The 26858-nt window shown below is 38.3% G+C and overlaps 3 protein-coding genes across 4 annotated transcripts; all 3 read left to right on the forward strand.

Moving 5' to 3' along the window:
• Positions 1-14648: 14648 nt before the first annotated feature.
• Positions 14649-18182, forward strand: LOC113280056 (aspartic proteinase nepenthesin-2-like). The gene is made up of 4 exons (XM_026528698.1): positions 14649-15030; positions 15126-15815; positions 17698-17858; positions 18102-18182. The coding sequence occupies exons 1-4, from the start codon at positions 14649-14651 to the stop codon at positions 18180-18182; spliced, it is 1314 nt and encodes a 437-aa protein (XP_026384483.1).
• Positions 16961-20163, forward strand: LOC113283655 (cyclase-like protein 1). Of its 2 annotated transcripts, none has more exons than XM_026532984.1 (8): positions 16961-17152; positions 17698-17858; positions 17993-18943; positions 19114-19158; positions 19270-19342; positions 19434-19531; positions 19641-19711; positions 19843-20163. In XM_026532984.1, the coding sequence occupies exons 3-8, from the start codon at positions 18538-18540 to the stop codon at positions 19969-19971; spliced, it is 822 nt and encodes a 273-aa protein (XP_026388769.1). In that variant the 5' UTR covers positions 16961-17152; positions 17698-17858; positions 17993-18537; the 3' UTR covers positions 19972-20163. The 2 variants fall into 2 exon arrangements, with proteins under 2 accessions (XP_026388769.1, XP_026388771.1); XM_026532986.1 differs by having other exon boundaries at positions 19434-19527.
• Positions 20164-21122: 959 nt separating this feature from the next.
• Positions 21123-21626, forward strand: LOC113280057 (aspartic proteinase CDR1-like). Its single transcript, XM_026528699.1, has one exon. The coding sequence runs from the start codon at positions 21123-21125 to the stop codon at positions 21624-21626; it is 504 nt and encodes a 167-aa protein (XP_026384484.1).
• The last annotated feature ends 5232 nt before the right edge of the window (positions 21627-26858 follow it).

The following is a 26858-nucleotide window of genomic DNA, read 5'->3' on the forward strand; positions in this document are numbered from 1 at the left end:
GTCGAAGGTATAATCCCATTCATCGAGTGTGACTTGTTTTTTTCTACGCTAACTCCGTGGTGTTGTCTTTTTCAGAGCTCGAGGGACGCCTTCGCGTCACAAATGAAAAACTTGAAAAGGCTCAATCTTCCTTAGCACAGCAAAGGAACAACCAATCACTTCAAGAATTTAGCAGCCCCGCGAGGAGGCCGTTGGTGCTGCTTCCAGAGAAGTGAATCGGCTATCTTCGTTATTATCCCAAGCCCAACAGCGGACAACAGTTATTAAACATAAGGCTCGTTGTCAATTGGCTGAGGAGACGAACAAGATGCTGGAGAGGATAGAACTTGGCCTAAGGAATGAACATGGTCTCGTGAAGAACTATCCTCGTCGTCCCGTTCCTTCTGCATTGCCCAGCTCCTCGGGCCCCTCTTCTGGTGGGAGCGTCCCATCAAGTCTTCGGAATAATCCTGACGACGGGACCGCCACTAGGTAGCATCTTAGGGTCCGCGGCATATTATACTTTTTGTAACATGTAAAAGGATATTTTTTGATTGTGATCCTTGGAATTTTGATTGTGTATCCTTGACTTTGGCCTTCACTTCTTGTAATCACCCTTTATGAAATGAATCCTCTTCTTGATATACCTACAATGTTGTTTTGTATTTTAAGTTTGTGAAAAACAAAACAAAAGTTTTAAGTGTTTTTGAGTGCGATACTGAAGGAAGGTACCTTCGTGATCGTCTTGAGACCTGTCACCCCGGCTGAATCCTGGGCCAGAGGATTCCCAGACGGTGGGGGCCGGGGCAACGTTCTAGGATATGGGATTAAAATATTACGCACCCATTCCGTCGACCCGTTGCCTTAAGATTGGTTGGGTATCTCTTTCTGCTGGGTGCCTTCCCCCTGGTCCTACACTTATGGACACTGATGGGGGAGCCCTGAGAGATTGTAGATTAACTACTTTCCCCAATATTGTAGGTAGATTCCACTGACTTGATAATTTGAAAGCTTGTTTGATTGATAAGTTGAGGTCTGCAATTCCTCTTCCAGAGATAGAAACATGTGGGCGGTCAGGCTCCTTCTTCTTCTGGTACACTCCAAGCAGATTCAAATCTGCGTTGCTTCTATGGGAAGTATGGTTTGAGCCATTTAGCATTCCAAGGATGCCGGAGGACCTCACCTTTTAGATTACGAAGGTAGTAGGAACCATTACCCGCAATGTCGTGGATCATAAACGGTCCTCCCCATGTAGGTGCTAACTTTCCCCATTTCTTTTCTTGCTGATACGTGGGATTGTTCTCAACACATACTGTCCCTCTACAAAATTCGTAGCTTTACCTTTTTGTTGTACTCCCTTGCTAGTCTTCGTTGATAATTTTCCATCTTTTGCAATGCTACTTCCCTTCTTCCTTCCAAGTCGTCCAACCTTTCTAACATCATATCTGTTGTGAGGTTTTTCTCCCAGCTTCGGTCTTCGTGGTTGGCATGAGGATTTCCGTAGGTATGACTGCTTCAGCTCCATAAGTAGAAGAAACGGGGATTCCCCGGTAGCGGATCTTCGTGTTGTCCTGTATGCCCATAAGACATTGTGCAGTTGTTCGCACCATCTTCCCTTATGCTCGTCTAATTGTTTTTTGAGTATAAGGGCGAGGGTCTTGTTGGTAGCTTCCGCTTGTCCGTTGCTTTGAGGGTATAAGGGGGTGGACTTGTTCTTTCTTATTTTGAAGGTGTCGAAGAGCATGTCTATATTTTTTCCCTGTAATTGCTTGCCGTTATCAGATACAATTTCAGCAGGTATACCAAATCTGCAAATGATGTTCTGGAATATGAAAGTGAACACATCCGCGTCTCTGATCCTGGCCAAGGCCTTAGCCTCCACCCATTTACTGAAGTAGTCCGTGGCTACTATCAAAAATCGTCTCTTCCTGATCCTTCGATGAAAGGCCCGACGATGTCTACTCCCCATTTTGCAAATGGCCACGGGCTATCGACAGAGTTTAACATTGTTGCCGGCGCGTGGATTTTTTTCGCGAAGCGCTGACATTCTTCGCATCGTCGGGACATCCTCGCAGCATCTTGTATCATGGTCGGCCAGTAATATCCTTGCGTTTTTGCCTTGTCAGCTAGTGATCTGCCGCTATGATTCCCTGCGTCACCATAATGGATATCATTTAGAATTCGATGCCCTCTTTCCGGGACAAGCAGCGTAGTAATGGTCCAGGAAGGATTTTCTATACAGGACCCCCTCCCGAAGATCGTATCTTCCCACTTTGGAGAGCCTTTCTAGCTTGTTCCGATCCGCAGGTAGCTTCCTTTTCGAGAAGGCATGTATTGTCACCCTCCAGTCATCTTCGTTGCTGAAGTCTTCGTCTTGATTTGCTTTGACAGATGTCTTCATCAAAGTCGTTATGGATGTCTTCTCCTACCTGGTCTTCGATATTTCTTCCATCGTATCTTGATTGGTAGCGAAGGAGAATTGAGATGCAATCGAAGGCTCGTATACCCTTGCTATTTTAATACCTTCGGCATTTTTATCCCTCAGCATGGATGATATGTATGCTAGGGCATCCGCGTGCCTGAGGTCCCTTCTGCATAAGTGCCGGAACTTAATGTTCGGGATTTGTGATGCCAATGTTTGGACCAAGCCATGTAAGCTGAAAGGGTGTCATCGTACACATTATATCGAGCCCATTTGCCGTATGACAGCTGCGAATCACTTGTCAGCCTTACATCGGTTACCCCCATCTCTATTATTATACGTAGGGCATGTACGACAGCTTCGTATTCAACAATGTTATTGGTATGCTCTTTGAATTCCAATCTAAGTGCCTGTATAATCCTTTCTCCAGTTGGGGTGATAATGACAATACCTATTCCTGCCCTTCCTTATTTTTAGATCCGTCGACAAGACTTCCCATTGTCTATGACTCGCAGGTTCGAGGATATCCATTGGATCCTTGATTGCTTCCTCGGCTTCTGGTATTCCCTTAATCTCTTCGTCGTTGTCTAGAGGGAGGTCTGCTAAGAAATCTGCCAGAACTTGGGACTTCTGAGAATGTTGAATTTCATGAATGATGTTGAATTGGTCCAGATGGGTGTTCCATTTGGCTATTCGGCCCACTTTTCCCGTGCTTTTGAGGACTGCTTCCAATGGTGCTTTGCATGGTACCCTGACGAGTGAGTTAGGAAGTAGGTTCTCAGTTTTTGGGTAGCCCATACCAGTGCGAGGATGAGTTGTTCAATCTTAGTATAATTTCTTTCCGCGGAATTGAGTGTCTTGCTGACGTAATAGATAGGCTGTTCTATCTTTGTATTGGTTTTGACTAATACCGCGCTGACTGCGTCCTCCGTTGCTGCTATGTACAGTGCCAAAACTTCATCAGGGTCTGGCTTCTGCAGGATAGGGATTGAAGCTAGATGTTCTTTGATTTTTGGAATGCTTCCTCGCATTCGGCGGTCCATTCGAACCTGCTCCCTTTTTAAGAATATTGAAGAAATGTTTGCATTGTCCGAAGACCGTGCAATAAATCTGCCCAACGCTGCTATGGACCCATTGAGCTTCTGCACTTCCTTCAGATTCTTTGGTGACGGCATCTCTACTATGGCTTGAATCTTAGCTGGGTCTACCTCGATGCCCCTTTTCGTCACCAGATACCGAGGAACTTCCCCGAGGTGACACCGAAAGTACATTTCTCCGGATTCACTTTCATGTGATGCTGTCTCATTGCTTGAAGATATTCCTCAGGTCCTGGTGGTGATTTTTACGCAGCTTGCTTTTGACGAGCATGTCGTCCACGTAGACTTCTAGGGTTCCTCCAATCCATGGTTGAAGATAGCATCGACCATCCTTTGGTATGTTGCCCCTGCGTTTCGGAGCCCGAAAGGCATTCTGGTATAGCAATAAAGGCCATGTGGGTATAGAATGCTGTGTGTGGCTGATCTTCTTCTGCCAGGGCTACTTGGTTGTAACCAGAGTATCCGTCCATAAACGACAGCTCTCGTATCCTTCAACTGCTTCAACCAGTTGATCTATGCTCGGCAGGGGATAGCTGTCCTTTGGACATGCCTTGTTGAGATTAGTAAAGTCGATGCATATTCTAACCCCTCCATTTTTCTTAGGAACAATGACCATGTTGGATCCAGGTAGGGTACTTGACTTCCTTGATAAATCCTGCATCTAGTAGCTTCCGAAGTTCTGTTTCTACCGCCTCATGATATTCTGGAGCCACTTTTCGTATTTTCTGCCTGAACGGGGGGTGCCCGTTTGATGCGTAGTTCATGTTGGATTACTTTTGGGTCAATCCCCGGCATATCTCCTAACTTCCAGGCGAACACATCCGCATATTCCTTAAGTAATTTGGTTAAGGAATGTTCTCTCCTCTCTTCGCCATGATGGTCCCAATTTTGACCATCTTCGGGTCTTCTTCCGTTCCTATGTTGATTTCCTTAGTGGGTTCCTGGTGTGAACACAGGCTTCGGGTTTCCGAGGACTGGGGCGCTCTTTAATTGCTATTTGCGTGTTTCTGCTCTTTGTTGATTGTTGAGGTACTTGTTTCCGAGCCTTGGACATTACCTCTTTCGTCAAGCCTTTTCCTGTAGTTTCCTTAAGGAATAGGTCTACGGCTTCTCTTTCGTGGTTTCTTGATTTCTTACTCTTCGGATTTTTCGCTGTTCTTCTTGCTCATTGTTGATATGATCCTGAGTGGCCTGGCATTCTCGCGTAGCGATTCGATCTCCCTTGATCTCCATTATTCCCTCAGGTGTTGGAAATCTGAGGTATGGTGGTATGTTGCCGCAACTCCTTTGAGCTTGTGTACCCATTGTCGTCCAATAATGGCGTTGTAGGGGGAAGGGGTGTCCACCACTGAATCGGGTATCCAGTTTCATGGGCCCTGCGTTAACCTGTAACACATGTCTCCCAAGGGCTTCGTGGCCGCTCCATTGAATCCGTAGATGGTGTGATAAGAGGTCATCAACTGTTCATCATGGAGCTTCATCCGTTGAATGCATCATAGAATAGGACATTCACAGAGCTTCCCCCGTCTATGAGGATCTTTTTGAGGTTACATCCAGCTATGGTAATGTTAGGACCAAGGGATCGTTATGGTCTTCCATATCTTCTTCGATATCCTCGGCATCGAAGATGACATAATTCCATCCATTTTCGTGTTCGTCCACCGTATCCCATCGACCTTATATAACTCGCAGCGATCTTCGAATTGCTTCCGTAACCTTTTTCCAATCTGTGCTGTGAGAGGGTCCTGTGGCTTCGGAACACGAGATGGTGTTGATTGTTCGGTTTTCTTCCGGAAGTTGGACTGGTTTGGTTCGTTTGGATCTGTCCTCGGTAACCTCCTTCGTATGTAATGTTTGAGCTCTCCCGCATCAATTAATTTTTGGATCATTATTTTAAGGTTCTTGCATTTTTCGGTCTGGTGTCCGTTGAAACAGTGATACTCACAGTAATCTTTAGACTTCTCGGATCTCGGGGGCTGCTTTCCCTTAGACCATGGCCATCTAAGTTTTCCCTCCCTTTGATTCTCGTAGGATACGAGCATAGCTAGCGTTGAGTTTCGTGTAAACTTGATCTTCGAATTTTCGGTCGCCTGTTCTTCGTTCATCCCTGTTCCTTTCCTATCTTCGTGAGGTCTCTCATCTGAGCAACCCCTTTTGGCCCCATTGGTTTGTTCCGCTGAATTGGTGCGGTGAGACCTCTGCGGATATGCCCTCGGGTTTTCCCGTTGAATTTCTTCAAGTCGAGCGTGCTTCTCGATAATTATTCGGAGATCGCCTTCTGTCTTGGGCACGCTCCCGTGAATTTCAACAAATAGGGGACTCATTCGGTCTAAGCCCCATTTAGCAGTTGATGCTTACCACTGGGTCCACGCTCCTATGGCTTGGCAGATCTATGCCATCTGTTTGTGTATTCCCTCGTGGTTTCCTTGTAGCCAATTGCTAGTGAAAAGAGCTTATCCATCCCGGTGTTTACAGTCTTGTTGTACATGTATGTTCTTAAGAATTTCTCTGCGAGTTGGTCGTATGAGTGTATGGAGTTTGGTGGCAGATTATCAAACCATGATAACGCCGATCCCTTCAAGCTTGACGGGAAGTATCTACAGAGTACGGCGTCGTTCTGTCCCCATCTAGCTAAGACACGGTTGTAGTACCGAACATGTGCAGCAGGGTCGCTGGACCATCATAGCATTCGAACGTCGGGACAGGGCATTTCAGGAATAGGGGTGTTGGCCAAGCGATGCGTTAGGGGCGTGGAGTTAGCTTCTCTCATGACCTCTTCTAACCTTCCCCCACCTTGTTTATTTTTTAATTGCCTGATCTCTGCCATCATCTCATCTCGCAGTTCCTCCATTGCGCGTTGGTGCTCTAAATTCTTCAGCTCATTTCCGTCTGACTCTCCATCGTCATAATCCGGGTCGGATACGCTATGTCTCCTTGTCGCGTCTTCATTAGCGCTAGGACGACTCTACAGTCTTGGTTTGGCTCTGTGTGCTTTGGAGCTTGCTTCATCAAGTTGTTGGCTGGTCTTTGCTTAGAGCAATCCGCTCCTTTAAATCTTGATTTTCTCTGGCCAAAGAGCTACAGCTTCTGCGTAAACCTGTTGGTTCCTCTCAGTTCCTCGCTCAGCCATTAGTTGGTGTGATTGGTTGGACCCCTGATTGGGAGTCCCCGCGTGCCGCTACAGCCGTGGCGCCGCCCTCCTCCATGGTCTGTACTAAAGGTGGCAGGGGTTCAGCTTCGTTGCTGGTGTTTCCAAATTGGAGTGAGCGCCCCTCTGCGGTGCCAGAGCCGCCGGTATGGTTTGATTCTGGTTATTTGTTAGCGGCATTCCAAAGGTTAGCAGATGCGCGGGTTGGAATGTTCTGGATTCATCCACCCTTTCTTGGTTGGTTAAGTTGACTCATGGCGAAGGTATTGCTAGCCTCCGCAGCCTTCGGGACTACCGCAGCTCCCCGTATTTTATCGTTGCTGCTCTGAGAGCCGCCATGCAACAGAATTAGCGTTCATGGGTGAAGTGATTTCAGTGTATCCTGCCTTCGATTGGTCATTTTAGTTTATCTCCTTTCTGCTTGCTTCGGGTGATGATCGGGGTTGTCCTGGGGTTTCTTTTGACAAAGCTTTGGATTTTCCTGCTTCCTGCGTCTTCTCCATCACGTGCCCTTTTGTTGATACGAAATCTCGTAAACTTGCCTTCTTTACTCACAACACGTTCTCTCTGTATAAATTATTCAAACAGAAACGGGAATATCCGCGTGAAGCGGGTTAGTTGGCGAAATACAATTTTTCAAGAGGGAATTAATACCCGCAGGCTATAAATACGGGTTAAGTTTTATTAAAGGATCCTTAGTATAAAAAACTACGAAAATTGTAAATCCGACGGATTAGACAATAACCCGCTTGAACAATAACTCTTATCGAAGGCAAAGGTGGGTTTTTGAATAATACAGTTGACGAATGATCTATACGGTCCGAGCTGATAAAATCGAGCAATCATATGCCAAATTAAATGAAATCACAGGACAAGATAAATCTTTTACCGGGACGAAGTCCCTGTTTCTAGCGCCAAATTGTGGACACACGAACTACGCGGGGTCCGAATGCCACAATCAATCTTAATCTAAAGAGATTACATGATGACCCTGATGTGATTCATTGGCTCAAAACCCGGGTTTATCATGGCCTCCTCCAACTCCCCGTGCGTCGATTTGCATGGGATACAAATAAAAGGAAAACAAATATAAGCAAACGTGCGGAGCTAAATGAATGTAAAGTGCTGAAATGTAAATAAGACCAAGGTTTACGTGGTTCAGCACTAAGGCCTACATCCACGGGGTTTGTTGTTCTACTATTTTCACGGTTACACGAATAGTTGAATGACTTTTGGGTTTACATGTTTCTCTCCACTAGGGATTAACTTACCTTTGCTATTCTCTCTCTCTCTCTCTCTCTCTCTCTTGATGTTTTTCGATCCCCTTTCCTCTTGTGGAGATTGGGTATTTATAAGGTTGAACGTGGGACCCATCTCTGAAGACCGTTGGAACCTTATCTTCTCGTGTCCTTGCGTCCATCACGCGGAGGTCTGCGTTTCCCCCGATCCCGCGGAGGCATCCTCGCTCGTTCCACAGGTTGGTCGACACGTGCACTGCTCAGAGTGTTTAATGCGGGTAGTTGAGGGGTCTGCTCGTGTCAGACAAGTGTCTTCTGCCCCTGTCAGTCCGTGTCAGCTGACTTTCTCTCCACCGTTGATCTTAGCTCCTCTTCTGGGGATGAGATAAAGCAACTCCTAGGGGTTTATTTGGTGCTTCGTGACGCATCGTGTTTTGATGTTTTGACTTGCATGCTCTCCACGTACCTTTCTGTATACACGTGTCCGATAGTGAGATATATGTGTACACAGCAACTACTGTTTTCATAATGCACGTGTAATGGCTAATATCCACTCGTTTCACTAAGAAGTTAGAGCTCCTTCACTTGACCGACAGAGAGAAGAGCTCGATGATAATGGAAGTTCCATGGAGTTGTATCCTTATGCACCGTTTTCATTCTGGGTTCTTCTTCTTCTTCTTCTTCCTTGGCATCATCACCATTAATAGAAGCGTATCCCTCCAGCTATGGTGATGAATGCAACATGAAATGAGATCTGATTTACCAATATTTGGTTCACCTGAAGGTGTGGGTCAGCTGTTGCGGCTTGCAGTAAGTATGAGAAATGGTTCTTTGTATTAACATCTCTGAGTTGAAGTTGATTACTGTTGGAATATGTATACTAATCTTGGTTAATCTATCTACTTTACCATGTAAAACAAAGCACTAGAAGATGTTCCTACTGTAACATATGTTCACCCTGACACATACACAAACAGATTGTAGGCAGATCGACTATACTACTTGGTTGGTGACAAAAGATGTTCGTGATCTCTTCTAAGCTTTAACACGCACTCAAAGGAAGGTACAGAGTCGCAATAAAAATGATACGAACACACAGTTTGCAAAATTAAAACCAAAAACACAATCAAACTGTAGCGAAAGACCAAAACAAAAATTAGACAGAAGAGGTGGAAAGTGTGCCCTGTATAGGATGCTGTTTAATGACATGTGTCTCCAACATTCAACAATACCTCGATGTATTTCGCAGCACTTCGATTACACCGAACAACGAACGCGAAGTTTTGTTGGAGACACACTCTCTTAACAGACTCTTGAAATGAAAATCAATGAAATTTGTCAAAGATCAAAATTTTCAGAATACACGAAAGTTTTCTCTGTGTACGCAGAAAATGGTTTTCTTTCTATATCAGAACGGGAGAAGAGAATCGGGTTTTATAATAATTGAAACAACGTGACGGTTGAGATCCAATATATCCTGACCATTGGATGATGTCTAGTCAAATTAAGTATGCAACTGTTCAACTGGTTAGTTGCCAATCCAACCTTTCTGTACGGTCGCAACTCTTCATTAATTGACTGTTAGGCATCCATCTAGTTTCATCAAACTAAACCACCGTGTCTACTTAACCCAATTTTTATTCATACTAGAAATGATCTTGAGTGGCCAATTCGAGACTATATTTCCTACAATTACCCATACCGGTACTCATGTTGATGCGCCTGGACACTTCTACGATCACTATTTTGATGCTGGCTTTGATGTTAATTTACTCGATCTTGATCTTCTCAATGGTACATATACTTTATTTTTTCTCCTGTTTGATTAGATAAATTTTGTATTGTTGTCAGAAGCGAACAAGGCGCTCGCTTTGTAAATTAACTGAGCGCCTCACCAATAATTTTGCGAGGCGATAGGCTTGGCGCCTTGCCTCGCGCCTCACAAAACATTTTGTAATGTGTTTGAATATTATTTATGTGACTACTTACCCATGTTATGCTGCTGTAATAGGTCCTGTACTGTTGGTGGATGTTCCTAGAAATATGAATATTACTGGTAACTTTGTGGATATCCAACTGTTAATGATCGCTTACGTTCCAATAGCTGAAGCTATGGATGGAGTCCTTAAACATTCCAAGAGGAGTGCGTCCCGTGATATTCAGGACATTAAACAATAAACACTGACAGGTATCTTATGCATATCATTTACTAGTTTAGTAGTTTACTATTCCTCAGTCTTCATTATTATGTGATTCAGTGGCTACCTTAATGATTTATTACAGGTTGCTTATGTACAAACACTACACCATTTTCCATGATTAGTAACTAGATTTCGCAACAATTTTGTTCCTGTTGCGAATTTTCAGTTGCAAATTTCATTTACAAAAAATTTGCAACAGCTATGTCCGTTACAAAACTCGCAACCGTTTTGATACAATTCGCAACAGATTAGAGTCGTACGCGTGCAACTCACGAGTGTGGCTTCCCACACTCTTAGCTTACTCGGTTTAGCTGACTATTCAGTTCATTCAGATCAAAACTGATTCGGCTGACTATTATTATCTAAAGAAATCACACTATCTCATTCTCGTTCTCTCCTTCTCTCTCTCTCGTTCTCTTCCTCTCTCTTCTCTTCTCTTCTCTGACTATTAGGGTTCCACTACTCTGATTTCAAAGAACTTATGAAGTCTCAAGTCAGTAATCTCTCCGAGATTAAGGTCGAATGATTACTGATTTCAGAGATTTCAAATCTCAAATCAAGTCATAATCCAAATCCCAGAACTGAACTAGCAACGCCGTTCTCCACCAGGATTCGATCTATCAATGCAGGTAAACTCGTTCCACCATGATTCGAGCTCAGTTTTTGTATTATATTCTTCGATCTGTTACCATCTTCTTCGATCTACAAATATTTTTGGCGCTTTGAGTTTGAGATTTTTGGGTTTTGTCAAAAACCTAGAAAGTTGAAATTTTGTTAAGTTCAAATTGCCGTAATTTTTCCTTTCGAAATTTTTATATAAAGTTGAAAACTTTTAAACGTTTGATATGATTTTGTCCTTTTGGGTGTTGAAATCCTGTGAATGAAATTTATGCAATTTTGTCATTTTGAGATAGATTTTGTTTTGTTTTTATTTTTGAACTCTTGTATTGTGTTAATTCGAACTCTTGTTTTGTGTTAAATTTGAATGTTTCGGAATGGTACAGGGGGTTTGGGATACACAGTTTTGGATTCAAAGTTTTTCTATTAAATCCGTAGCTTCTTAGAGCAGTTGTTGATTCAGGATTTGAGCATCCAGGCATATCTTTTACTTGGATTCTTTTATGTTTTTGATTTGAATTAGCTATATTTCTTTGTGTATTGGCTTGTATCAAGTTTTGCATTAAGATTATGGTTCAGTTGGATAGTTTTTATATACTCCTATTGATTCTCGACATTAAGTAGGTTCTACGGGGATTGTATTTTACTTATGTTGTAGTTTTATTTCATTACTCTAAGGTGTGTTGTTTGACTTGCAGGTAAAAAACACTAGTTCTGTACTCCTAGTTTTGGAGGCAAAAATTTATTGAGGTTCTGGGCCACAATTTTTCTTTTGGTTCTCAATCAGTTCAACACGAATGCATTCCTCAAGCTATTTTGGGTATGGATGTTATCTGTCAAGCAAAATCTGGGATGGGAAAACTGTTGTCTTTGTTCTCTCGACATTGCACCAAATTTAGCCTGTCGCTGGACAAGTTGCTTCTCTAATTTTGTGTCAAACGCGAGAGTTGGCTTACTAGGTTTGTGTATATACTGAACTTCCATATCACGAACCTTCTTTTGTTTTGCAGTTCTAGTTAATGAAGATTTTGACCATTTTTTGTTGATACATATTAGGTATCACCGGGGCCTTATGGCCCTGGTTCAACCTTTTCTTTTAGTCTTTAGTGCATATACTTTTAATCAATTTCAGGGTACAACAGTAAATGGCATCAATAAATACCTAATAACAACACTAATAGAATCGTTCTATATTTAGTCACACAATGCATCAATACGTCTAAGCACTTTAATTAAAAGCGATTTATGATGATCCTTTAGTCACATAATGCATCAACACTAATGATCTTCACATGTTAATGAATTTATGATCCTCCTCAATCATGAAAATGCATTTATAATGATGCAACGATGCATCCATGAAATATGCCGATAAGAAAATAATGTAATACTGTCACATTAAAAACGACATGAAAACAACCATAAAGTTTAACATGAAACATAGTATGACGTTAGCTTTTCATCCTATTTGACTTCTGCTTATCATTTAACCCGAAACCAAATTTATGCCTTTGAACTGTGCCCGACTTCCCATATTTTTTCTTCAGTTTTGTACACGTATAAAACCTTATTTGCATATTTTCGTTCTTTCTCGACCCCAAATTTTATCCATGTTTACACAGTATTTTTGTTGTAGATGTTCTTTGAGCGCATACACTCTATTTTTTTTTTTTTTGCCATTTCGTTCATCTTTTTAATAGTATTTCCCAAATTCTTCTATTTGCTATATTCTGTTATTTATTTTCCTAATAGTGTAACTTTTGATATTATGTAAACTTTCTCTGCTCGTTTTTTGTCTTCTTTTTCGCTGTACATATATATGATCTTATTTTAATTATCTATAATCCAATTGTTTTTAGATTCATAAAACTTAATCGGATAATACTGTGAAAATGTGATATCATACCCATATTGTTGTCCATGTATAGACTACTTCAAGTCATATCTATTATCGGAATCCATCGGTGTTCTAAAATATGAGTGCCGTGTGTAGGGTTTCAATTTGTTGTGCCGTACTTAACATTGATTGTTTGATAACGATCAGTTCTTCGTCTATTGAACTATTTTGATCCGAAGTTTGAACTATCTTTTTGTTGACATAATTATTTTTCTACAGTTATCCAAAAAAAATATATTTCATTATTTTCAAACATCAGCTGTTGTAGTATGGAATATGTTATTTTCCGGTCTACGTAGCAGTAAAACTTGTTATATTGTTGGTTAATTTTTTGGTTCCATGTAGAAATAAATATTGTTATGTTATTGGTTTATATTACCTATTTTTTTGATCCGGTCTTGTGATTCGTATGCTTGAGTATATATGGAAATGATTTAAAAAATCGTCTAGTTTCAGAAAACTATGTAAACTACCTTTTACATTTTTGTATCTCTTTAGGCATTTTAGAATTAGTGTGGCCGATTGGTATTGAAGCTTAGAATTTTATGTCTCAGGTTGGAACAAATTACAATAATACGTCCCTGCCAGCGAATCAGTCGACATTTTTCACAAATTTTACGAACAAAGGCCCTTATTTTCATGTTTGTCATTTGTTACCTTAATTATGAATCTACTCCTTGGAAACTCATAGTATATTTGTGTTATGTACGTGTATTATAGTGAACGTTGCTTTTCACAGTTTTCCCGCTGAAAGTATTAACCCTGTAACTTGATTTTATTCATCGAGGTTTAGAAAATCTCCCAAAGTCACACAGTACACAATTATTCATCGAAACCCATATATTGTTTGTCTTAGGGTAAAAAATATTGATTAATCTATCTGTGTCGGTTGCGCATTATCTCATTATCTTTAGTTTGTAGTTATGGAGCCCTGTAATTGACGAAACTTAAAAAAAAAGTATTACAGATATATGATAGGTACTGGTACTGCAACCATCTATTCCATTGTTAATTCTCTACATGTTCATGCTTGAGTTTAGTTAATGCAAACACTTATTCTCTATCGTATTGCTAAATATTCAAGCATCTTGAGAAACTATATCCAATTATTGCGAACATTGCTTTTCCATCTTAGTAAGTCTGGTTTGTTGTTTGAAGTACTGAGCATGTAACTGGATAATCAGTTACTCAGAGATGAATATTACAACCTTCTATGTTAAGTCTTAATTATATTCCTTCGGGACAAACATCTATGTTACGGTTCTTAATGAAAATATTACAACCTCTATGTTGAATATTCCATGGAACCCAATAAAGAAAAACAAAATATTACAACCTCGGTACTTTTAGATATTATTTTCAAAACAAAATCTTTTTATTTATATATGGTTAAAATATTACAATGGTAAAATCCTTAATTCTTTCCCTAATATATAAGCAAATAAATCCAGAGATATTAATGCGTATCAATAAGAGAAAGAACTTGTTTTAACTTCAGAATCCTAAAATTTCATTTACAGTACTATCTATAAATGGAAGTTCAGGGTCGCATATCCTTAGTTATAATCCTTCAGTATTATTGAATATCCATGGAACAAAATAAAATCAAATATTACAATGGTAAAATCCTTAATTCTTACCCTAATAGTTAAGCAAATAAATCCAAAGATCTAATAAAATATCTTTTTTTAACTTCAAAAAAAAAATAGTACTAATATTTCACTTTATACACTACTATATTCAGTTTCAAGATTCAACATAGTTGTGTCCATCAAAAATTCGTCTTACCTCAAAAAATGGGGGAGATTTTTTTCATTTTGCTTCTATCAATTACTCATGTTACACTACTATTAGACCTGGTCATTGTGGTGTATCCAAAGAAAGGATTTAGTATGAAGATGATTTATAGAGACTCGAAAGAATCACCTTTATATCCAGGTGACCATTTAACAAAAGAGGAATGACTTCAAAGACTCGTAGAACAATCCAAAGCTCAAGAACGTTACATCGAGTCACAAATATTACTCCATGACAATGCAACACGCTCAATGAATTCCGATGTTGTACGTTTGCCTGTAGATTACGAACCAGGTTCATTTTACATTGCAATGGTTGGTTTAGGTACATTTAATGGTAGCCAACAACCATTCAAGAATTACTATTTGATGATTGATATTGGTAGTGATCAGACATGGATTCAGTGCGAAGGTTTCACAAAAGTTTTCCATCAAGATATGCCCCTTTATCATTGGAGATCGTCTTCTACGTATCGTCATGTTCCTTGTAATACTCATCCTCTTTGCAAGGGAGATAAGTGCAATGCCGACGGCCAATGCACTTATAAAGTACGCTATGCGAGCGGATCAGTTACATCTGGTATTGTAGCTGAAGAAAAATTTACTTTAGGCTATAATACTGGTGATCTTGAAAGTATTAACATACACATGGGTTGTGGCTTTCGCCTGGAAAATTTTGAAATCAACCTCGGTAGAAATCATTTATATGGAAATCCTATCTTATTGCAGGAATACTCGGCTTAGGACCAGGAGAATGGTCATTTCTAAATCAATTAGGTGCTGCTGGAGAAGGAAAATTTTCCTATTGTTTGGAGATGTTTAACGATAGGATTAGGGGATCAGATATATATTTAAGATTTGGTGCCGATGCAACAATTGGAGGCGTATTTCAGACAACTCCCACTGTGGTTCCTCTGTTTCGGACGAAGCTTCATTATTACTTAAATCTAGAAGATATTAGTGTTGCTAATAAAAGAGTACGATTTCCTAAAGGTACTTTTGAAGTGAAATCCCGAAAAGAAGGTGGTATTATCATAGACTCAGGTGCTCCTTTTTCCACGATGTATAAAGATCATTTTGATAGAGTCGCAGATTTGGTTAAGTCACATTTTAGAGAGCTTAGAGTAGAATATATTAGCACCTATAACAGTTTTGATGCTTGTTTCCGCCTGCCTGGAAGATTTGATATTACGCACTATCCTTCAATAACACTTCATTTTCAACAAGCCAATTATGTTATTTCAGATTATAAAGCTAATTTTGTGATTATATTCGCAAAAACCATCTACTTAGGCTTTTTCCGAATGGATAAAAATAAGCCCGCTTTTATTTTAGGAGCAATGCAACAAGGAAATAAACATATTTTGTATAATGTTATGGACCAGTCACTCTCATTCGCTACAGAGTATTGTGAATTAGGTTCGTAAACGGACAATCCCATGTAGCTAGATAGTAATAAATTTATTTCCTCTAGAATTTAATAAATTATAAATTTGATGTTAAAGCTTTGTATTTTTTATTTTGTATAGCATTACCAATCAACAACCTAAACACCTAACCTCATCTCTCACACCAAGTCAAGAATCGCTAACCTTCCCCTTCATTGGCTGGTGAACAAAACTTTTGTTCTTGATTGGCTGAAAAACAAGTTAGCCCCCTTATATTTTTTGGCCGTTAATTTCTAATCTTATTTATTCGATCCAATGCTCCAAAATGGGCAATAACGGTTTTTTGTTTTGGGTGTCGACGAAACCCTTGATCCTTATTAGTCGAAATTTTAGCAGAATTCTTTCACCGCGGCTACATGATTTCAGTAAAATCGGCACTGTAAAATTTAATAAAAATAAAATCTGGACTTTTCTAAACCCTAAAATATGAAAATAAATAAATATATGTTCAATGCGAAAAATCTTGTTAATTTCCATAAAAAATGATTCTTATGCGAAAAATCCCTATTTTAGTTTTTATGCCAATATTTTAATTTTAAAACAATAACAAAAATAAAAGGAAATATATATAAGAAAAGAGAAATACTTTGTCATAAAATATCATCTTCATTATTTTTGTTTTTTTATAAATTTGGAATATAGTTTACAGATAGTTTACAAGAAAAATCATACAAAGCTTTTGGTTGGCAACCTAGCGACAATCTGGGCTCCAACTCTTCTTTGAATAACAACGCGTAATCTATAAAAAATGAACTTACCTACGCCACTACTTTGTCATTGGTTTCCATATTTTAATTTTTATGAAAATTATGAAAATAAAAGAAAAGGAAATCTAGAGTCCGCATTTGTTCACACTCCTCTAACTAGTGTATATTTCACATATTCTTCTGATTGGTTGATTATTTAACTGATGGCCCCATTATCCTTCATGTTTAGAATCACAGCCCTCGTTACATAACTCCCTAAATTAAATCAAGGATAGAGATTAAAATGTGAAATATACACTCGTTAAAGAATGTTCACTAATTCGCACTCGGAAATCTATATTTGAGAGTATTTTTAGTATATTAACCTACGGATAGAATTATTACTTTGTTGCTTCAAAGAAAAAAAAAAGAAAGAAAGAAAAAAAAATTTATTATTTTGTTGTCTTGTTAATTTAGTTCCGGAAACTAATCCAGGACGGCTAAACCTAATTTCCAGCTGCTGATTCTAAATACGAATTACTGCTTCTTAAGAAAGAATTTCTCCTCCAATCACATCGATACTCAGCAGTTCTAATTTTTGTTGGGATAATCTCCTACCAAGGTAATGAACTTTTTAATCTTCTTCCTGTTAATCATTAGATACGTAGTAGGAGATTCGGCGCTCCAATTTTGGTTGTTTCCTAACTGAAGCGCTACTCATTTTGCTTCGACTTTGCATGTTCATTCTAACCAGCTTATGTTTGTCGATGTGTTGCTTGATGAAATGCCTCAAAGAAAATATCAGTGAATTCGTTTGTATGTGTGTATATCTATACTATGGACGATAAGATTGGCATGAGCCCACCCCAAATATCAAAATGAACCAAACTTATACCCGATTCCAAATGATACTGCCATAGATAATGAGTGCAATACTTGGTTTACAAGTCGCTAATATATTATTTGATTATTGCATTTCTAAGATGCTCTTGTGAATTTAATAGTTTGCAAATAAAATTAATTACATAAAATTGATTTCTAAGTAATTACCTGCTATGAGTTCGTTCGTATATCCAGCAGAACGTATACCAGAAAACCTTTTTGATTAAGGTATAAGTAGTTCTCTTTCTGTTTTTGACTTGTTTGTTATATGTTTTTTGATTTTAGATGGAGAAGAACATGGTTTATTTGTTGGCGGAATTGGTTCTGATGCAGTATGCCATGATAATGTTCTCCGCTCCGGCCATGTTGGCTGCCTCTGCAGTCTATGCAGCAAGGTGCACCACTTAAGCTTCATAGCAGCTTCTGTGAATCTCAGCTCAGCTAATGTAAGTTCCGGCACTGTTGTTGCATTTTTCATACTAACGAACATAACTTCATTATGGATTCATAAACAGACGTATTTGAGATGTATGCCAATAGCCAGAATCCCATCCATCTTTCTCCTTGTTTGTTTTGTCAGAGCATTGGTTAGCTTTCGCTCCGGCGCTGCAGAACACAAGTTTCAGATCGTTTACAGGAAATATGCAAGTGAAATTCTGTACTTAATGCTGGTTTATTACTTTCCCCAGCCAAAATCCGTTCGCTTGATGACCCAGAGGCTTTTGGCTGGATACAGTAATTGCTACAGCACTAATAGTGAAAGAGAATAGAAGGTAATTCTTCTTCTCCGCATGATGTGCTGAAACCATCCATGAGTACCCAACCAGAAGCAGCTCGGTTTCATCAATTGCATAACCTCAAAACACCATTGATCATGGTCTCGTTTTTAAGTCTCGAGTATTGAAAATCAGAGATCAACCAATTAAAGTGAATTAAAGCACTATAAATTTCATTTCTTGGTGCTAGAGCCCGTTTGTGTAAACTTGGGCCTGGTTCTCAGGAATAAAACACATGGAACAACTAGCCACCTAACTTTCATCGTGCACGTGTAATAGCTAATATCCACTCGTTTCATTAAGAAAGTAGAGTTGCTTCACTGGACTGACAGAGAAGAACTTGACGATAATGGAAGCTCCATGGAGTTTTATCCTTATATGCACCATTTTCATTCTGGGTTCTTCTTCTTCTTCCTTAGCATCATCACCAATAGAGGCGTATCCCTCTAGCTATGGAGATGACTGCAATATAGTGGTTCCCCCGCCACCAAAGAGAGAAGTTTATGGGAAGAATGGAAGGATAATTGACATCACTCATGAAATGAGGTCTGATTTACCAATTTTTGGTTCACCGGAAGGTGTGGGTCAGCTGGTGCGGTTTGCAGTAAGTATGAAAAATGGTTCTTTGTATAACATTTCTGAGTTGAAGTTGATAACCCATGCCGGTACTCATGTTGATGCACCTGGACACTTCTACGATCACTATTTCGATGCTGGTTTTGATGTTAATTCACTCGATCTTGATCTTCTCAATGGTATAAATACTTTTTTTCCCTGTTTGATTAGATAAATTTTGTATTTTTATAAATTAAGTGGGCGCCTCACCAATAGTTTTGCGAGGCGACCGGCTTGGCGCCTCGCCTCACGCCTCACACAACACTTATGTGACTACTTACCCTTGTAATGCTGTTGATTGTCGTAATAGGTCCTGTACTGTTAGTGGATGTTCCTAGAAATATGAACATTACTGGTAAGTAACTTCTGTTCTAACCTCATAATCAAATTTGGTATTTGCTGTTTTGGTGTCTTTGCTGTGTATTTGTGGATATCCAACCGTTAATGATCGTTTACGTTATAACAGCTGAAGCTATGGAGTCTTTAAACATTCCAAGAGGAGTGCGTCGAGTGATATTCAGAACATTAAACACTGACAGGTATCTTATGCTTATCATTCATCAGTTAATTAACTATTCCTCTGTCCTCATTATTATGTGATTCAGTGGCTACCTTAATGATTTATTACAGGTTGCTTATGTACAAAAACCAGTTCGACACCAGTTTTGTTGGTTTTACACAGGATGGAGCACAGTGGCTGAAAGATCACACTGATATCAAGATGGTTGGTAAGATACTCAGGTTCTTCAGAGTATATGTCTGGTTTTGTTACTCGCTCATCTGTTTATCTCCAAAAGTCACGATTATCCTGGGATGCTGCTGTGAAATTTGATGTAGGAGTTGATTACTTATCCGTTGCTTCATGGGACGACAATGTTTCTGCTCATCTCGTGTTTCTTGAAGGCAGGGTAAACATTCTTCTTTAATCTGATTTTATTTCTCATCTGACATACCATTATCTATTGTTCTTGGCCTATACATATGATCACCTTATATTTTGCTCCCCAGTAATATCGTGTGATTTTGTAAATGCTGCCAGGACATCATTATTGTGGAAGGCCTGAAACTGGATGGTATCGACGCTGGGCTGTATTCTTCTGTGCATTGCTTACCTCTGAGATTGGTTGGTGCGGAGGGATCTCCAATAAGATGCATTCTGATAAAATGATAATAATTTCCGCTTAACCTCACAGTTTTACTACACTCTTGTGGTTACTAGACGAGCATTTGCTCTTCATTACAGTTCAATTCCATGATTGTTAGTACTATATTCTTGTTCTACTGCTAGTTGTTTCTGATGAGCCCAACAGTGTTGAATTCTCCACCATTTGTTAATCTTAATCTATTTTTGTTTTAGTCATGAGTTGTTGTCTTCTTATTGTGTGATCAGCATTTTTTGTAATTATTGTTTGATTAATCCTCGTAAATTTGTGGAGTGATGAGAAGAATAAGCGAAACAAGGTATCATTACTATTTGAAAGCAAGGTTGCTTTGAAAAACAAGGTGCCATCACTAAAATCTTCTAAGCCAAGAATACTTTAACTCGGGAAGGAAACCGACGAACCGATGATATATAATCAGTGATCTTATCGTTAATGGTGTTGATGCCCAAATCATCCTTTTTCCATCCTTAATAATAAAAATCAAAATTTATTCTGCCAAGATATGATAGTTATTTGTACATTAACTTGATATCCAAAGAAAGATTTAACAGAAATTTTATAGGTTGTACAACTGGCGGCCTTTAATGCGTATTAATAACAAAAGGTTTTGTATTAATTTCCAAAATCTAAAATCATTAATAAATTTTCATTTTAGTACTATAAATTGAAGTTCAGAATTGCACATAGTTATGTCCACAAGAATTTTCTTAGGTAAAAAATGGGGGAGACTTTTTTCATTGTTTTCCTATCAATTACTCATGTTTCACTGCTGTTATATTCAGTCATCGCGGTGTATCCAAAGAAAGGGTTTAGTGTGAAGATGATTCATAGAGACTCCAAAGGATCGTCTTTATATCCTGGTAACCATTTAACAAGAGACGAAAGGTTTTAGAGATTCGTAGAACAATCCAAAGCTCAAGCACGTTACATCAAGTCACAAATATTACTCCATGACGGTGCAACACGTTCAGTAGATCCTGATGTTGTACGTTTGCCAGTAGTTTACGAACCAAGTGCGTATTATGTTGCGATGGTTGGTTTAGGTACATTTCATTGTAGCCAACAACAAGTCAAGAATTACTATTTGATGATTGATTCAGGTAGTGATGAGACTTGACTTCATTGCGAAGGTGCCACTGAAGCTTTCAATCAAGATATGCCGCTTTATCCTTGGAGCTCGTCAACTACATATCGTGTTGTTCCTTATAATACTCATCCTATTTGCAAGGGATATAATGGGCAATGCACTTATAAAACACGCTATGCAAGTGGATCAATTACATCTGGTATTATAGCTGAAGAAAAATTTACTCTTGGCTCCGATGCCGGTGGCCTTGAAAGTATTGGTTTACACATAGGTTGTGATTTTCACCAAAAGAATTTGGATAACTTTATCGGTAGGAATCATTTACGTGGAAAACCTGATCTTATTGCAGGAATACTTAGCTTAGGACCAGGACAATGGTCTTTTCTAAACCAATTAGGTGATGTTGGCGAAGGAAAATTTTCCTACTGTATGGAGACATTTAACAATAAAATTGAGCGATCCGATACATATTTAAGGTTTGGTGCAGATGCCACAATTGGAGATGCATCTCAAGTAGTACATACAAGTCCCAGCATTGTGCCTCCTTTTCAGACGTATCAGTATTACTTTTAATCTAGAAGATATTAGTGTAAGCAACAAAAAATAGGCTTCTCTAGAGGTACTTTTAATCTTAAGTCCAAAAAAGAACACAAAATTGGTTAAAAAGACCAAAATCAACAATTCCTAGGTGAAATGGACAGTTAGATTTTGATACTGTTTAAATGGACAAAAATGTAAAAATAGGCAGGATGTAACCAGTTTCATCGTGCCCATTTTCAAATATTTTTTCTTATTTTTAATTTACACAAGATTTATCCAGTTTCATCCTTGCTATTTTTTAAATTTAAGCTAGGATTTTTTTGGCCATTTCACCCAAATTATTTTTTACTCGTCCATTTGAACCGTGATTTAAAAATATTTGGACAAATGACTCATTTTCCGTAAAAAGAATGCGGTACTATCATAGATACTGGTGTTCAAATATCCATGATGTATAAAGATCATTCTGATAAAGTTGCAGATTTGGTGAAGGCACATTTTGAAGGTCTATGAGTTGAATATATTGGTACGCAAAAAAGTTTTGATGTTTGTTTCCGTCTACGTGGAAGATTTGATATTACTAACTATCCTTCCATAACACTTCATTTTCAACATGCTGATTACGTTATTACAGATTATAAAGCTAATTATGTGATGATATCCCTTGAAATTATATGCTTAGGCTATTCTCGGAGGGACCAAAATAGGCCGGCTTTTATTTTAGGAGCAATGCAACAAGCTAATAAACAAATTTTATATAATGTTATGGATCGGTCACTCTCATTTTCTACAGAGTATTGCGAATTAGATTCATGAAGAGACAATATCGCCTAGCTGGGAACTAGCCAATAATAAATTTTCTTTCATCTAAAATTTAATAAAGTATTTATCTGATTTTAAAGGCGTACCATTTTTATTTATTAAGTTATCAGTTTTTCTTTATTAACAGCATATGTTTTTTCTTCGTGACAGGAATATAAACCACCCACCCCTGAATGAACACTCTTTTTACTTCTTTCAAAATTTCAAACCCAACCTGAAAACTAAGTGATGCTTGCCTATACAAAGTCCAAGTCCGCTATTTGTTTTTTTTCCCATGGTATTTTTTTAGATCCTGGATTTCCAACTGCACGTGAGTATCCGAGCAGGTAATTATAATACTCCATACATTTCTGGAAATGTGTTATTTTTGTTATAAATCAAGTTTATTTATTAAGATGTCATTCGTGTCTAAAATTAGGGTTTACATATCTTGGGAACCAAGTCTTCTATCTATATAAACAGAGGCTTAACCCATTGTAATTCTGTACACATGAATAAGAAATCTCTCTTCTTTACTTCCTTTACTTGTGTGTCTTCTTCTCCTCTTATTCTATATCACAATACGTTATCACGCACGTTGTTCTACCAACTGAAGCATCCAACTTACCCATAAAAACGGACAAGATATTTATATCCATGTCTAACCGTCTCTCTTGGTTAATTTTTTTTTTCTCTTTGGAATTAATTTTCTAATAAATTTTTTATGGTGTTTGTCATAGGGTCGCCGGTGCCATACCATATGAAACTACTGACGGGAGTTTGTGCACGAGCATGAAAGAAACAACTTTGTGAACAGTATCCTAGTGTTCGTTTTTTTTTTTGCTTTGTTTGATCCGTTTGGTCACTTTTTTTAAAGCTAGTTATTAATGATGCCAGTCTTTTTATTTTAATATCAATGACTCGGTGAGTAGTGTATCAGAGGATGAACGAGGAGGTTCTTTTTAGTGAAAACTACGGGAAGACCCATTCTCCCAGATTTTTTCACTGAGAAATTCACGTTCAGAAAACTATAGGCGCGCACCCATTTTTTGGGAAAAAATTATTCTCAAACCTACAATTTCAAAAATTATGTTTTCGTCTGTTTTAATGGTCGAATTACACTTCTTCTTCAGTTCTTTTTCCTCTTCCTCCAACTGTGAAGTAATCGTTAAAATCTCTGGTGCAGGTTCAGGATTTGTCTCACAAGACCTTTATCTTCATGGGTTCTTTAGTGTTTCGATCAAATTACCAGCAGATTATACAGCCGGGATTGTCGTTGCCTTCGATGAAGAAATCAAGTTAGAACTGGAAGATGGTGATGCTGTTAATGTTTGTGATTAATCTCTTCTCTGTTGCTGCATCTAGGGTTTGAAATTGATGCTGCTACAGATCGAGAAAAAGAGAAGAGTTGCTCAAAAATTGAAGCTTGGATTCTGAATCTGCTTCTAAGATTCAGATGGAAATGGTGGTGAATTTTAGTTCAAAGCTGCGATTTTAGAAACGGATGATTAATAGAAAAATGGTGGTTGAGATGAATTTCAAGGGTTAGAAGATAATCTGCTGCTGTTGTGAATTGGGGGTTTTAAGTAAAGAAATATGAAACTGGGTTTAGTGTTTGAGCAGTTGAGGAAGAGAATAAACTGACATGCTCATGTCACTGGATTCATCATTTTGTTGCTGCTGGTGATGACTTGTAACCGATAGTGATGTCTCAATATCTCCAATAGTTGGACCTGAGTAGAAGCTGTGTTCTGGTGGTTATAGTTCAATTTGCAGGTCAATTTGGGTATCGAAATGGTGGTTGTTGTTTGGTGAAGATGTCAGTGGAATTGAGATTTGTTCATGAGCAGAAGCAATGGGTTTTTGAGAGCACTTCGATTGAAACAAGAAAAAGAAGATGTGCCTATGCTTTGGTGGTTTTGCAGCCGAGTTTGGAGCTGAACTGGGTTCGATTTGAGCTGATATTTCAGCAGTAAAATGTTGCTTCTATACAACTGAATGATGAACTGTTTACAGGGATTCGAATTGGATTAGTGTTGACAGCGGTGTGGCTCAAGTTTGTAAGGGTTTGGTCAAGTTTTTCTCAGGCGAAGGAGCTGGTGTTGCTGCTACGTCGGAAGTAGAGCTGTTGAATAAAGGGCAGTTCATGCAAGCAAGGAATGAGGATGGAATGACCAAGTCTGGGACTTATTTTGGTTGTATGTTGAGCTGAAGTTCAGTCTTAAGATATATATATTGTTGCTATAGTTCTTTGCAGCTGTTTTCCATGGATGCTGATGAATATTTACAGAGAGTCAGTGAAGGAGATATAACAATAAGAGGCAGATATGATGGCATTCTAAGCCGTGTACTGCTGGGATGATTTGCGGTTGTGTTTGAGGACTCAAGGCGTGGTTTAGAAGCCTGAGATGAACAAGGATAAGGAGGTTTATGGCACAAATATCATGGGTTTGTATATGGCAGTAAAGCTCTCTTACTAACTCGGCATCATCTTCTGTTGACCCATCAAACCAATTAGTTGCTGCTCTTAGTAAATATTCCTCCATTACGTTGATCTTCAACTTAAAGTATACAATTCACAACATTACCAGAAGAAAAAGAAGTAATGATGGTAGTATAAGTAAAGATGATGAAATAAAGGGATAGGTGTTGTTGGTTGGAAAGCTACAGATCGTATTGGTGTTGTTGTTGTCCATAATGGTTGAATAATCTTTTATGCAACTCTAAAAACAGTTGCACAACCTGTTATGCATCTACAAATTTTTTTGCATAACGTGTTATGCAGTCCGAAAAATGATTGCATAACACGTTATACAACAATATTTTTGTTAGTATTGAAACCAACAAAAAATAAGGTTGCATAAACTGTCATGCACCTACAATAATATCTACATAACATGTTATGCAGTCGTGAAAATGGTTATGCATCCGAAAATATGACTGCATAATGCATTATGCATCGAGAAAATTGTCGCACAATCTTTTATGCATCGAGAAAATAGATGCATAACACGATATGCATCCGTAAATATGGATATATACTGCATTATGCATCAATCTTTTATACTCAAGAAGGGTGCGAAAACAATGGGTACATGACTTGTTATAGATGCATAACTTTGTTATGCAGATGCATAATTTGTTATGCAGTCGAGAAAATGGTTGCATAATTCGTTATGCGTCTGCATAATGCGTTATGCATCCTTTTTGGTGGCTGCATAATGGTTATGTATCAAGTTTTCGAAAATTTTGCCTAAAACGATGACCACCTCCGATTTTTTCATGAAAAATAAAAATTTTATATTGTTGTTTGTACTCGTTGCGTTGCTCTCTTTAAAAGATTTATAACCATATAAAACTTGTAAATTTCTAAGGTGCGGATTTTTAGATATGTTATGTCCAAGTTGAGTTGCCAATTATACCCCTGATGCATAACTCAGTCATGCAGATGCATAATCCGTCATGCAAAAGTTTTTAATAATTTCGTATAATTATGGGTGTCACGTAAATATGGGTGTCACAGTACCCAAAATTAATTATGGGCTTGACAATGAGAATATTATTTTTTTGGGTCTCCCCCTAATTTTCCCTTCTTTTTACCGATGTATTATACATCATCCTTTACTCCATCTTAATGGATTTTATATAACTTCGCAACCCACGGGCTATTTTAGAAGTTCTTATGTTTTGGGTGTAATTAAAATTCATTGAGTAGTCCTAAAAGACATAGTTATGGGACGTGGGTGATCAACTTTGTGAAAAAGTTCGATTTCCTTTCTTCTCTAATCTTTTTATATAGAGAAAGAAAAAACAAATCCATCAAAAGATGGTTTACAGTCTCTATTTCTTTTGAAATTGGTGATATCACAAGTTAATTATCTTTACGGTAACTAATCACATGCATGGTTGAAAAACCTATGGCCAATTGAATTTGGTATCTTTTTTCCCGACAAAGATCATGTGATTTATGGTTTCTATTTATTTTATTTGCAAGAAACCATTCGTCAGCTACAAAATTGACTATGCGATACTGAAAACGACAATATTGTTTTTATTATTATTTGTCGATACAATTTTATTAGTGGTACAAACCAATTGATATTGATTTTTCCCCATCAATTTTCTTCAGTGAGATGTAAAAATTGGCATTCTAAGGACTTTTATCCAATATTAATTATTGATTTCTATTCCCTCAAAGAAATCTGCATCAACCAAAAAGTAGATTTTTCTCTACAGATAATACGATAATGATTTCTTTATTCTTCTCAAAAGAATCATTTAAATCAGCTGGAATTAGATTTTTCTATGGATCCTAAAAGGATGAGATTGGTTACTACGTATTCACAATTGCAAACACCGATTGTTGCATTCCTAATAGCAAATTTTCCTTCTTCCTAATATTAATCTCCTAAATTAAGACCGTTCAAACTGATGTTGAGATACGGTAGGACATAAAAGATCAAT

This window comes from Papaver somniferum, chromosome 5 (genome assembly GCF_003573695.1).
Source record: "Papaver somniferum cultivar HN1 chromosome 5, ASM357369v1, whole genome shotgun sequence".
NCBI classification, from domain to species: domain Eukaryota; kingdom Viridiplantae; phylum Streptophyta; class Magnoliopsida; order Ranunculales; family Papaveraceae; genus Papaver; species Papaver somniferum.

Excerpts from the sequence above, each read along its gene's own strand:
- LOC113280057 (XM_026528699.1), top strand. The coding sequence starts at position 21,123 with ATGCCGCTTTATCCTTGGAGCTCGTCAACTACATATCGTGTTGTTCCT.
- LOC113283655 (XM_026532984.1), top strand. The coding sequence starts at position 18,538 with ATGGAAGCTCCATGGAGTTTTATCCTTATATGCACCATTTTCATTCTG. Across the intron at positions 18,944-19,113 it reads CGATCTTGATCTTCTCAATG|GTCCTGTACTGTTAGTGGAT; the intron begins GTATAAATACTT and ends TTGTCGTAATAG. Across the intron at positions 19,159-19,269 it reads TAGAAATATGAACATTACTG|CTGAAGCTATGGAGTCTTTA; the intron begins GTAAGTAACTTC and ends ACGTTATAACAG.
- LOC113280056 (XM_026528698.1), top strand. The coding sequence starts at position 14,649 with ATGAATTCCGATGTTGTACGTTTGCCTGTAGATTACGAACCAGGTTCA. Across the intron at positions 15,816-17,697 it reads TACAGAGTATTGTGAATTAG|ATGGAGAAGAACATGGTTTA; the intron begins GTTCGTAAACGG and ends TTTTGATTTTAG. Across the intron at positions 17,859-18,101 it reads TGAATCTCAGCTCAGCTAAT|CCAAAATCCGTTCGCTTGAT; the intron begins GTAAGTTCCGGC and ends TACTTTCCCCAG.